We start from the raw sequence: 14025 nt of genomic DNA on the forward strand, positions 1-14025 counted from the left end.
TGAAAAAGTCGAACTTCCTGAAAGAATTTAAGCAAGCAGTGCTCTTGAGAGGTTCAAATATCTATTGCATGTATTGCTTGAATGACAAATAAACATATCAAACAATTCCTAACTGCATCAAATCATCTTACGGTAGATTTTTCATACCAGCTTATATTGTCACGCAAGACTACGTTAAGCCAAAACACATGTGTGAATCTTTATTCAACATGACACCTGCACTGGCCCAGGCACAGCACTAGGGAGAAAGGACTGGTTTCTCAGTTCCATTTTATTACCTTGCACACGAAGTATCCCCAGTTCTTGTCAATATTTCTTACAATTACCTATGGCTGTAGCAATCACCAGTTTTAATACAAATTAATAGCTTTTTTAGGAGTATACGGCTTGCAGAAGCACGTGCAACAGGGAGAAGGAAAGCCCACTCCGCGCGTGCTACATTAAGGTGACATACTCTACTAAGGCCCCGGGTTTACCCGTGCAGAGATCTCACAGAAAGTTGCAGAAGATTTAACCACAGACATGTCAAGGGATAGAAAAGTTGAGGCCCTCATGGATACCTGAGCATCCCTGAATTATATGCACACGTTCTGTTCCTTACACGCGTAATACTTAATCACGTTCTAACATACTGCGTACGCATGTTGTTTTATCAGAACCATGTCCAGTTAGAGACTGTATCAGGTTTTGTTTTAATTACAATCCAGTAAGAGGCCCCAAAATACTATGAATACTATGAAACAGGGATAAAGTTGTAAGACACGACCATTAGTGTGCCCTGTCTTGGTACTTAGGAAGCGCATTAAAGCTATTAATGTGAATATTCCTGAAGTTTTGAAGTGAACTATCCAGTTAGAACCCATCCCTATTTTAAATTCAGAGTAATAACACGAAAAAAATAGAATTAAAAGGTAGTATGCTATCCTTACACTGGACATGATCTCTTATTATCTCCAGCGTATATTAATTACATGAGTAATGCCATACTGCAGCATTGTATTAAATACAAAATACTGTGATTACTCCATATCATGCTATGAGCAACGGACAAATGCCACCTGCTATCTCACTGCACAGTATTTCTTTATTAGAATTTGTAGGTACTTGAAACAAAGTAAACTGAAAAATGTTATGAAGATGTTTGCCTTGCTGGGAAAAAAAGGACAGCTTGCAATGTTTTGGTAACTCCCCTTTTCTGCACAACATTTGTAGACCTTAAAAAAAGGTGTACATGTCTGCGTGAAAAAAGTATACCAGTAACAAATATCTACTCTGAAGAGATGTGCCTGTGTTTTCTGACTGACCACACGGATGCATTACATGCATCTGAATGTGTACCTCTAGACTGAAAAACGTTTTCTATCACACTTTTTTTTTGGTCTTTTGAAATACAAAAAACCAAACAACCAACAACAAAACCCAAACAAAAACCAACAACAACAAAAAATCCCCCCCAACAACCCCAAAACCCCTAAGTCCCCAGACCAGGATGACTGGGCGCGTAACAAGTCCGACTCTTGACCCAGGTTTGGGATACTGCTGCCTAAAAGGCTGTGGTTACAGCCACAGAGACAGAAGGCTGCCTGGGCTGAGCACGGCAGGGAAGGGCTCTTCTCAATAGCTCACAGGAGAGGAGAAAGTAAGATATCCAATTATATATTAAAGCAGTGATTTAATTAAAGGAATTAGAGCAACATGACATTGTTATAGGAAGGCTGGATCAACATCCTCTCTCCATCACAGGGTTTTAGTTATCAATACCAGAGATTTATATTTTACCACCTGGGAGATGAAATGCAAACATGTACAAAAATAGCTTGATAAAAAAATTCATCCTGTGACGGGGAAGGAAATGCTTTTCAGAAGAATCGCTGACTTTTGCTAAATCATCTATCCATTCTAATTGCTTCGAAATGTGTCTGCGCAGACTGGCATCAAAATAAATAATAGTTCAAGACAATATATTTGCATAGGCACATAATATCCTTCAACCTTCTAAGTCATAGACAGACTTGTTTCAAAATAAAACACAGAACAACTTACTTTTTAAGCCCTTTTTTCATACATAAATCCATTTAACAAGTGAGGATCCATTCATTCTACCAAAACAGACCTTCTCCAACCCCCCCCCCCAACCAAAAAGTCCAAAATAAAGAAAAATTAAAAACCATCTAATCAGTCTGTATTTCAAATTGTTTTCATATGAAAATATCTAAAAAACTTAGTCTTTCCAGAACATACATGTGGGCATACTTCAACACTGCTAAGTGGAAGAAAGCACCTTTGTAAAAAATGCAGTTCTAATAGATGGTTTAAATAAAGATAGGTAGGTAGAGGTGCATAGGGATATATACACTCACTTATATAAAAATACAATATATACTTGCATATACAAATACATGTATCTCATGCAATTTTTTAAGAAAAACAAGACAAACATACCACAACATGTTCTACTACGGTTCCTTTGGATGTCCTATTAAGATTTTGGGGGAGGGAAGTACACAACGAACTAAAAACTATTTGGGTAAACATTGTTAAGTCTAAGTTAAAGAAATAGTTTTCCATACCAGTAACAATTCAAAGTTTCTTTAAAAGGATTTCTAGGTGAAAAAATGCAAGTTAACATATTTTTTGCAGAGTTCAATAATGAGAACAATTGTGGACTCCCAATCCCAATTCTCATAATAGAGCAGCACCATGCACTGCATTTTCAAAGGAAAACATCTAAAAAGGCATGAAAGTACACGTATTTTATGTCTCTATTTTATATGTGAATGATTTCCTAATAGATTGCCTACTTTTATGAAAGAAAATTGGGTCACGAATAATGACCCAATGCACGCATTGATTTATTAATGTATAAACACCGCATTTTTGCTAAGTCTGTTCTATGTAATACAAATTCAATCAAAAAATAACCCCCCCTTAAACTAAACAAAAATAAAATTTGCAATAATACAGAAAAGGGAAAGCCATTTAGCCAACAAATTTTTTTAATCATTTTTACTGGTGAGGAAAAGGCAGGAAGGGATTCACTGTTCTGGGTTTTATGCTCCTCTCCAGTTTATGGTATACTATTATCAAGGACAACCCAAAGGACAGTATCTCTATCAGACTGAGTTAAAAACCAAAACCAACCAAAGAAGAACAATTTGAAGAGATCAGGTGTAGTCAAAAATAAAATCCAAAAGGGATTAATGCGAAAGGAGAGGAGACAACAGACCAAACAAGTCCAACATCATAGGCCAGAAAAGGTTCAAGCCACACGCAAAAGGGCTGGCTACGTTTGCATGAAAAGCAGCTCTACAGTGTGGGTTTTTGGTGTTTTTTTCCCCATTTTAAAAAGCAATCAATATCTCCTTAGCCAGCTGAGAGCTGTCTCAATGAGCAAGGAACCTTCATATCGAAAGCCTGATGATGGCCTTCTGCACTAGGAATCACAGTGTTTAAGCAGCTGGGAATAAGGCAGGAACATGCCCTCATTTTCCTTCTATAAAGACATGAGCTCCCAGCGATAATCCAGACTTTCACGTGAATTTCTACTTGCACTGTTTTTACACAACATTCCTTCAAAAAATCCAGTTAAGCTTATAAATCCTGTTAGCTTATAAATAACAAATTCTTGATATGTAAATAATTTTTATCAGCAAAATCCACATGTATATATTCAAATATACTAGCGACCGTAAGCACCCTTCTAATTCTTAAGTACCTAACATGTACAGAAGCTGGTAAATTCGAAACAATATTCAGACACTACAGTTCTCATCTTTTTTCCTTTGTAGGCTGTCAGTACTTCCACACCCCTCCATAACACATTGAGCCCTCTCTTAAAAAGCCCTGAAAAATACCACTTGCCAAGGCCAAAATTATTCCTTTAATGACTCCAAAACCTCCACCTGCTGTTGCTTCTCTGGTATAAGATCTGTCTCAAGCTTGCACTGTTTCCATTTCAAATCACGTTCAAATGATCTCACAGGTATCAAGCTCCCAGTTAGTTATATCACGGAGTACGGAGGATTCAGAGTCGGGACACAGAGCCCAGTGCTGAGGCACAGATAGTATGAAACCGATGTTAAAAGGTACGCAAGAAGTGAGGTAGGATGAAAGAAATAATGACAAACAGGACCGGGAGGGAAGTATTTGAATTCTCCAGACTAATTTAAAATGTTTCCAGAAGTTTCAAGGATGACACAGCCAGAAAACAAGAAAGTTAAAGTATTTCAGATTAGAAGGTAAGCGTTTTGGTCTGCCTAGTACAACAGGAGGAAATTCTGACTAAACGCTTCAACATTTTTCTCACCTGCTGTTATCACTCAGTTAACAAAATATGCCTCGGATCCAGCTTAAATTGGGTATAAAATTACCAGGCAGAGATTAATAACCTTCCATCTTAGGGTTAGTTGAATAATCACTAATTCAACATTTCCTGCCGCAGGTGGTGGGGTATAACATGACAGAGCAGGCTTCGGCGGCGCGCGTCACGTTACCCAGCTTCAACCAGAACACTCCTGACACTGAAACAAGAATAAGCCTCGCGTAGGATTACCCATTTTCCATCTTATCACGTTACTGTTGCACTGACATTCAAGTGCCTAAGACGAAATAAAGGTACAGATGCCAAAAATAAAGAACTCTGGCCTGGCTGATACAATGCACAGTTCCAGAAGGAAAGCTGCATAGAGGGAGACCGCGTCATACGAATCCCATAAGCATGTCTGTCTGCAATAACCAGCTAGAAACCTCCGAATTTCCTGTTGAATATGGTGTTCCTCCAAGCCTGGTTCAGAGCTAACCAATTACAGCTTCACAAACAAGTGATAATTCATTCCCTCGTTTAAGCTCACTCAGAGAGAGATGAATCTCCTGTCATCTCTTAAGGCCAGCCCTCTTTTCACTTTACCATGGCCTACCGCTCACCTTCATTATTCCTCCCTGCTTATCTGTCACTTCCATGGCCGTACCACTGACACTCCTAAGAGCTGCAAGGCATGGGAAGACACCAGCATCTTAACCCAAGTTTTCCCAGAGCGCAGTGTCTTTTTTTTTTTTTTTAGCTGAACGATGCACCACATGCTTTTGGGGACCATAATTTCAGAATACTGAATTCTAATACAACATTTTAAAAAAAGAACAGAGCTTGTTACCCTGCATTCCAATATCATGGGTCTTTACGTTACGTTGGCAAAAAGAACTTGCTTAAGCTCTAAAGAGAGCCTAAAATGCCTTAGTTTGATAATAAAGTGATTTCCCTGTATATTTCTGCTGCCCTCTACTGTTCAGAATACCAGAGACATTACAGGTTTCGTCTTCTCAAGAAAAATCTGAACAAAAGCTTTATTCCGTTGGAGGGAGCAGCAGCCAGAGATGACCCGATTGCACAGTCTGCACCGCGTCTGGTACGAAGCCTTGCCGGTTCTGCTTCCCGCTCTGCACACGCTGAGCTGGCAGGCTCCCTGTGCACTGGTGCTCCCAACAGCACTTGCTTGCTCTCGATGACCCAAGCAAAACAAATGAAAAAACAGACTCTGCTCTAATTCTGTTACAACGCAGCAGACAGCTCTGAAATGGAGGCAAGGTCCTCTATGACACTTAAGACTTTGCCACTGGAACTTAGGTAGCCCAGCACTTCTGAGGAGCCACGCGCATCTCCGCCAGACAAAATGGCAGCTCCCTTTCACTCTTCTCTGAGCACAGAGAGCGAGCTTTATTTCTACAGCGCTTATTGTGATGGACTTGGGATTTTCCAGTCAATGTAATATAAAATGACCACTGAAGCGAACAATGAAATGAAAGCTATATTCAGTGTGTTTAACACTAACAACAGGAAATGGGTGTGCATGTACGGGATGCTGTAAGGACAAGGATCAGCACGGCTTTGTTTGAGGACTGGTATTTATTCTATCTTTATTTAACCTTCTTCCTTCCCCTTTTCGGAAGACGGGGGAGAGTATCAGCCACTGGAATCTAGCAGAGAGTTAAACACGCTGAAACTTTTTCACAGTTTACTGTAAAGTCTGAATCAAATTCAGATAAATAAGTTAGAGTTGTATTTCTTTCTCTGTAGGAGTTTTGTTACATGAGTGAACAGCAGTCTTTATTACGTGATCCTTTGTCAGTCAGAACTTGAAGACCGCTACATAAGTTATGCTTTTAATTAACACTTACAATCAATATCTAAGGAATCTAAATTCACCTAGCATATAAATAAAAACTAAGATGCAATTTGAAAGAGTCCAAACACTATTTAGATTCATCTGCTGTTCTTCTCACAAACACTTTTCAGCTGGGATCCATCAGATCCAGCTCTTTGCGGCCTCAAGTAATGCAATCAGTCAGCGCGCAAATAACGCCTGGGCTCCTCTGCCCTCGGCAAGCTGACGTGATGAAGCCGCAGTTCCTAGCCCTCTACGTTTGTGTTGAGGGAGTTTATTACAGGCCTAGTTGTAAAAGCAAGCATAACCAAAGTTAGGCTATTTTAATGCTCTAACTCTACCCTTAAAGGTTTTGTGCGCGGGAAGGCACGGGGACTTCCTCCGGCCGGACAGCAACGGCCTGGGCTTGCTCAGTTGACCGTTTAGTCACAGCTGTCAGCCACCGCTGCTGGTTCCAAAACTGCTTCATCTGTGTATGGAAGAGGTATGACTTCTTTTTCTTGGAACAAAAATCACAATGAAATTTTCCCACTTGAAAAGCAGATTCATTCAAATGACACTTTATTATTATTTTTATTATATTATTTATATAGGTTTGGGGGTTTTATTGTTCTTTTTTAAGAATCCAATGGAGCTTCTCAATGTGAAAGAGAGCTTGGATTGCTAACGCTGTGCACAGTACCAGAACCACACAGCAGAATGAAACAATTTCCATAAACTAGGTCTCCACGTGGCATTCAACTGGCTTACGTTTGCATAAACTGCAGTAATCCCTTATTGTTCTAATACTGTACTGCTAGTCTGCCTTCCCCCGCTCAGCATCGTTATGCCGCTGTCCCTTGAAAGCCACAGACAGGTTCCTGCACGGGGCTTTTGATCCACGCGCCTCAAGTGCTCTTCTGCAGCATCCCACAGAACAGAGAAAATGGCTGCACCCAAACCAGAGTTTTCTGTGGATAAAAACAATACCACTTTTACTAAAATTACATGTGGCTATATCTGTTTTGGGGTTCAATACATATAAACACACACACACACACAAACCCTTTAGCTCCATTTCTGAGGAAACAAGGCCTATGGCACATTGGCCGATATCCCTGTGACTCCAGATCCCTGAATTATTTTATTTTTGTAAAACTTCTTGCCCAGTTTCAACCAAAACTGACAAAGAGATAAAGACTTCAATCATTTTGGACAAAGCATATAGAACAGGAGGCAGAATCTGCACCCAACTTAAGATTTCAAAGTGAGCTCAGCAATATCAGTAGATGCTAAACAATCTGTGATTGTACTTCACAAACGTGCATCTCCCTGGTGTTCTGTGAAAACTGTGGCTTTTATTAGATTTCTTCTGCTATAATTTTTCAAGTGTATGATATCTAAAATACATACCCACAGCAAATATACATATTAAGTACACCCAAAAAGACTACACCAATTTAACAGTATGGCAGTTAGTAATCACCAGTCCCGTTCTTAAGTTATTTAAAAAACCTGAGAATTCAAACGTATAACATCTATTAAACTAGTTTTCACTAGTTGAATAGCTCTTCAGTTCTCTGACAGTCTTAATAAACTTTCCAAGCCTGCTGTAATTTTGATTTACCGTTCTTAAACACGATTTAAGTTAGAACTGCATAAAGCATTCCAGATAACACCTTAAAAACATTCTGTGCAATACATTTATCACAGACCATCTCTCTCAGTATTGAAAATTGCCCCAGCAAATGTAAAAAAAAAAAAAAAAAAATTATATATATATATCTCCTAATTAACAATCCAGCCTTAAGCTTCAGTATACCTAAGCCACATTCTACACAGGAAATCCAAGAGCATATAGGCCCTTGAGCACATCCCTGACCTGCCTGCCTCGCACTACAGGCCCCCACCTTTATCACGTGTTTCTAAGAACTTCACAGTACAGTTTTATTCAACATATACACAAATATTTTGAAATAACTTTGCTTCTTAAATAAGAGGGAACTCTCTAGTTTTCCAACAAGTGGAAGGATGCTACAAACTGGGACTAGAGCTGCAAAGTTAGAGATCAGATTTGTGCACCTGTGACCCTGATGTGCTACTCTCATTCACAGGTTATTAACAGCCCAAAACCAAAATCCCACACAAATCATTAAGAACAATCAAGTACTAAATGCTAAGCATTGCAACTTATAAAACAGATCACTGTGCAATGCAGCTCTTTCTAAATTATGCTGACAAGTTTGAAATGACGGATTTTATAATTGTATACTCTGTTCTACTGCTGAATGAACGTTACAACTGGGAAGCGTTTCCCCCCAAAATATTTAACCTAAACCTCCCTTACTATGAAATAAGCCCACTTATTCCTGTGTTACCCTTGGCAAATACAGAGAACAAGGACCAACTTTATAATTGTTCCCACACACTTGGAGACAATTGTATACTCATACCTCTTACCAGGTCTTGTTTTTCTACACACAACATGCACTAAATCTTTTAAACATTCTCCATAGACTGTGTTTTCTACAGTTATTATCCATCTTGCTACTTTTCTGTCCATGCCTTTCCGAAGTGCAATGTCTAAAACTGCACCCAGTTTTCCAGGTGATACCACATACACACGCTGCAGAGCAGAATCATTATGCACTGTAAATACACTGTAAATAGGATCTGCTGCAGCGTTCACTTCGACAGTGGGTATACTTATGCATATAGCTATAAACATTCCCATTTAAACCCTAGCATCAGCCCAAATCCTCATTTTCACACTAGGAGACAGAGGCAGAGATGTTTACACATGTATGGTAAAAAAGCAAAACCAAAACCATAACACCACCATCCTGCAGCAATAAACTACCAATACACAGAGAAAAATAAACAGTCATCCATCCCATTGGGAACATCAGAGTACATTATCTAAACTTTTAACAAATTTCTTTCCTTACAGAAGGAAACATTCCTGCTGAGCAACATTTTGGTTTCACGCACACCCAATTTTAAATCCTGGCACGCTTGGAAGCAGTGTCTGTGCAAGTTCAACTTACTACAATGCCACACGGGCAAACAATAAAAAGTAACATGATCCCCAGTTTCCACTTACCTGGTGATGCACAAAGCAGCAACACCACACCATGAGGTACTCTGTATTGCACCCGGATTTTAGGGGGTTTCTTAATATTCAGCGTGACAGCGAGAAGCCTTTGCTACAGAGGAGTCCCTCTGCCTCTCCTTCGGTTTTCGGCAGGAACTCCTCCCCGCGCAGCCACGCTTTGCTCTCGCTTCCTGCCATGCAGCCTGCTACAAGTGTCAGAAGCCAAGCGATAGCTGTTGTCCTGCCTATCTCTGTTGGGGTTTTTCCTCAAGATTGCTTCGAATAATACTTTAAATGGACAAAAGTGTTTTAAAAATTGCTAACAAGTGAATGGCATCGGTATGGTAAAGGTAAAGACGTCATTAACATTCTTTTAAAGGAATAGGTAGATCTTTGGGGGCTTTGAAACCCCATAACCAAAACACAGTCCTTCTACCTGGGCCGTTCTCGGCCTTAAACAGTGGCAACTGGCTTTAAACTCGAGGGCAGACAACTATCTCCAAACATAGATGCCTCAAAAAACAAAACAGCTGGTAGACACCAGGTGGAACTTTTAAACATTTAGTTCACCAAAAACTTCCAGTATTTCAGAAATTAAGGGATCTGCTAAGTGGGAGCTCTTAAATCAACAGAGGCACAACAGCAAGAACTCAGCACGGAACATTTTAGAATCAGCCCCGAATCGAGGCCCAGAGATGAGCTTGGCAAGGCACCCAAATTTTGCATGTGAGGACGTGTCAAGGAAGCGCAAAATTCGATTTTATCCCTGGTAGCTCAATATAACCGATGAAAGAAACTCCAGTTTTGCTGGTTCTCCACCAGTCTAGATAAGCAAACCTTTAGCAACTGCATCCTATGAAACCCAGTGAATCTTCATTTCACTGGAGTTTGGAAAGCTGTTTACCTTCAGTACCGAGAAAGCATTCAACTTAAAGTTATTGCTGCCTTTAAAATACCACATAAGACTGTTGCTGCCTCAATGACATAAAATTTCCCAGCCCACTTGAAATTTCACAACTGCGGATCTCCTCCTGCAGGGACTCCCTCGACACACACAGGATGGCCATCAATGTCATCGAGCACTTGAAGCGGTAAGTTTACAGGATTAGGTTCCAGACTCGTAATCCGAACTGCAAAATATAATGCTTCCTTGAGAGCTCCTACATTTGCATGCCAAATCATTCTTTGGACAAGAACAACTGAGAGAGACCAACCTGCTAATAATGAGAGTCTTCGGTGGTCTCTCTCAAACTGCCAGCTAGGTCACCAGCACCTTCTAGCACATATCTATGTACTTTTCATATATGACGTACCTTTAATATATACTCAGTTAACTGCTTCTTTTGGCCATCATATTAAGTTACATTACTTCAAGGTAAGAAAAGCTAAGTTTCATGAGGTGCTTATCTGCAAGTTATCAAAACACAGGAGTTCCCACACGTTATATGAAAATTTATATTTGCATATGATTCATATATACCAGTTTCAACCTGCATTTGAGCAGTCCTTTTCAAAATCTAGACATACATAGATGTCAACTTCCCTTAGCCAAAGATAGCTAGAAAAAAAATGCAGACTATTGACCCTGCACAATGGAATCGTAATAATCAGAAGCGATTGAAACACAGTGCTTTATACAGCAAGTAAAAATGAGTGATGTCAAATGGCTTTCCTTCATCTTTCCTGCATCACAAAATTGAATTAACTATTTTGGGCAAGTGAAACTTGTCCTCAGAAACTAATAAAAAGGAACTATTGAGAGATATATGACATTTGGTTCTGTGCTGGTTTTGGCTGGGGTAGAGTTAATTTTCTTCATCGTAGCTAATGTGGGGCTGTGTTTTGGATCTGTGCTGGGAACAGCGTTGATAACGCAGGGATGTTTCAGTTATTGCTGAGCAGCGCTTGCACAGAGCCAAGGCCTTTTCTGCCTCCCCCCCACCCCAGCAGCGAGCAGGCTGGGGGCACAGGGAGCTGGGAGGGGACACGGCCGGGACAGCTGCCCCCAGGGATATTATATCCCACACCACAGGGCGTCACGCGCAGCATATAAAGCTGGGGGAAGGAGGAGGAAGGGGGGACGTTCGGAGGGATGGCGTCTGTCTTCCCAAGTCACCGTTACGTGTGACGGAGCCCTGCTTTCCCGGGGATGGCTGAACACCTGCCTGCCCATGGGAAGCAGGGAATGAATTCCTTGGTTTGCCTTGCTTGTGTGCGCAGCTTTTGCTTTACTTGTTAAACTGTCCTTACCTCAACCCAGGAGTTTCCTCACTTTTACCCTTCCGATTCCCTCCCCCATCCCACCGGGGGGAGTGAGCGAGCGGCTGGGTGGGGCTCAGCTGCCGGCTGGGGTTAAACCACGACAAGTTCTTTTTTTAAAGCATACGTGGACTCTGATGTAAAGAGTAAGTGCAAATACAGGGAAAAGTAAAATCCTGGAACTTTTCTGATCCTTTGTACACACTCTTCAAATACACAGTGAAAAGTTTCTTGAGTGCTTACCTTTTAAAGTATTTTCTATACATTTGTAAGATAATGCATTCTTGGTTTCAGAAGACTTATTCGTTAGTCATATCAGAAGACTGAATATGTTCCTACTACTGTTCCAAAGAGACATTTTTCTTTGTTTAAGACTTAAGTAATGATTGTGTGAAAAGAAAAGTTCAGGCAAGTATCCATAATGGAAAAGAGAAACAGCTGAATATATCAGTCAACTGTTTCATTTTCACACACACACAAAAAAATGAAGTTTCCAGTACAACAAACATAAGATGAGCACATTTTTGTATACACACACAGAGAGATAACTCCTTCACACAGCCTACATCCTTACACCTCGCTCTTGATCTGTCCCTATCCTGCTCAATCTTTTGTGACTTCCTCAGATCTACTGATGCTGAGTTGTTGTGCAAAAGGCTGCATACTTCCAGTAAGCAAGAATGTCAAGACAAATTTGAATTTGGGTAGCAAGCTAACAGCAACTCAAACTTCATTTTTGAAGAACACAGGTCCTTAGCGAGCTGGTGCAATCTTTCATCAGCTCAAAACTCAATTAGAACAAGAAGTTTCTGCTGAGCTTAGTGGAAGAAGATAAAAGTTGAAACCGGTACCAGTCAGCAACCAATTGTTTCGACAAGAGCCATCACATCTCCCTGCAGACAGAAAATACTAATTGAAAGAATCTTCAGGAAGCAGGCGTTTTTGGCCAAGACTTTAAAAAAATTACTTAAGTATTTCCCTTTTGGGGTACTGTAAATGCTGTTGGCCTGTCTTCCCTGCCTAAAGATGAGCTAAAACCAAATCTAGCTGCCTTCCAGCAGAACACAGTTTATTTTTCAAAGGAAATCCATATAAATTCTATATATAAGCCTGGAATTTTTTTCAAGGATTCTTTCCTTTCTCTCTGTTAACTTGTCATTAGGCTGTCACTAGATCTAAGTTACTTCTTAAACAATCTTTCACCCCATCACAGGAAACCCTAATCCTTTGCTATCAGAATTGGGTAATCGCTCACCCAGCCTCAAACACAGGGGTGCAAGTTTTTGAAGTGTTATGGTTTTCATAGGTCTTAAATTGCACTAAAGATGAAGTTCGGTAGCAGGCATTTTTCAATCAGATTTCCTGGTAACATCCAGATTTCCATATTCCATTTCCTGGAGACCACAACATGCAAACACTTTAACTTGCTACGCTTCTTTATATTTGCACTTCTACAACTTCTTAGGTCACCTATAACCTCCTGCCTCAGTGGCCTCTGGAATTCAAGAAGCCTAAAGGCAGATACCCCAGATTTCAGCCTACTGTCAGGCATGAGACTGGCCAACCAGACTGCTTCTCGTCAATCCAGTAAACAACATTTAAAACAGTCTGCCCCCACTACCTCTATCCATCAACACAAATTAACAGGATGGCAAAAACTGCTCTCTAACTTCTGAGTACATACAATGCTGTATTTGTGGTTTTTTCCCTTCAGTCAGCTCCAAGGTACTCTGCGCTTTGTTGACAGCAACATCAACAGCATCCAGATTGAATCTGTTTTATCATTGTGCATTTTGAGTGTTTTAAGGATGATAAATTTAACTCTCTCTGAAAAGCTTTACAATTAACCACAATCTAGAGAGAGACAGCACCAGTGTACTTTTTTTTTTTTACTTAAAAACAATATAATGAACGTTTTTAAATGTGCATTTTACAGAGTTGTAGAATGTTACCTCAAATCATGTTAGGATCATATTATATGCAATGCTTCATGCAACTTGAATTAGATTTAATATCCCATTTCAAAACATGTGGCAGAACCCAGGAATTAATTTCCGCTCATGATGACAGATATTGTAAGAGCTTCAACAGGTCTGCTTTTTCTTTAAAAAATTAATTTAGGATTATTTAAGAAATGTTACAGCACATTCTTACAAAAGTTTAGATTATAAGTTCTTTAGAGAAACAATAGTTTATTAATATGTTTACATGAAGGCTAGCAAAATGGAGACCTTGTTTTCCCATTGCTACTGTAATAACAAAATTTGTTTCCAGGCTGCTATAAATAAAAGACACTTTCATATTGCTCTTATTATGCATTTGTGTCAGATTTTAAAAGATGGCCATAATTTTTAATTGCTGTGTGCTTTTCTAACCACAGAAAATAGCATCAGCTTTCAAGAAGAATCTTGTTCTTATGTTTAGTTTAAAAAGAATTAGGACTCATTCTAAGACTGAGATGTCTCAGAGCAAAGCCGGCTGTGAAAGCACTTTACATTTGGGATGAACAGCAGAGTACCAACAAACCCATTAAAA

General features: G+C 39.8%; 1 protein-coding gene across 7 annotated transcripts in view; it reads right to left on the reverse strand.

Annotated features, from left to right (window-relative positions):
* ARHGEF3 (Rho guanine nucleotide exchange factor 3) overlaps positions 1–14025 on the reverse strand; it is a 142265-nt gene that overhangs the window by 66003 nt on the left and 62237 nt on the right. Inside the window, exon 1 of one of the 7 annotated variants that reach the window (XM_087744997.1) lies at positions 9241–9357. The exons of the other annotated variants lie outside the window; for them this stretch is intronic. Within the exon in view, the coding sequence (XP_087601123.1) occupies positions 9241–9273 (33 nt within the window). The 5' untranslated portion in view covers positions 9274–9357. Of the gene's footprint in view, positions 1–9240; positions 9358–14025 lie in introns of those variants that run through there. 7 annotated transcript variants of the gene reach the window in all.

The sequence above is a fragment of the Nipponia nippon genome, unplaced genomic scaffold, assembly GCF_047370975.1.
Source record: "Nipponia nippon isolate SJK-2023a ecotype South Korea unplaced genomic scaffold, ASM4737097v1 scaffold_9, whole genome shotgun sequence".
Classification (NCBI taxonomy): Eukaryota; Metazoa; Chordata; class Aves; order Pelecaniformes; family Threskiornithidae; genus Nipponia; species Nipponia nippon.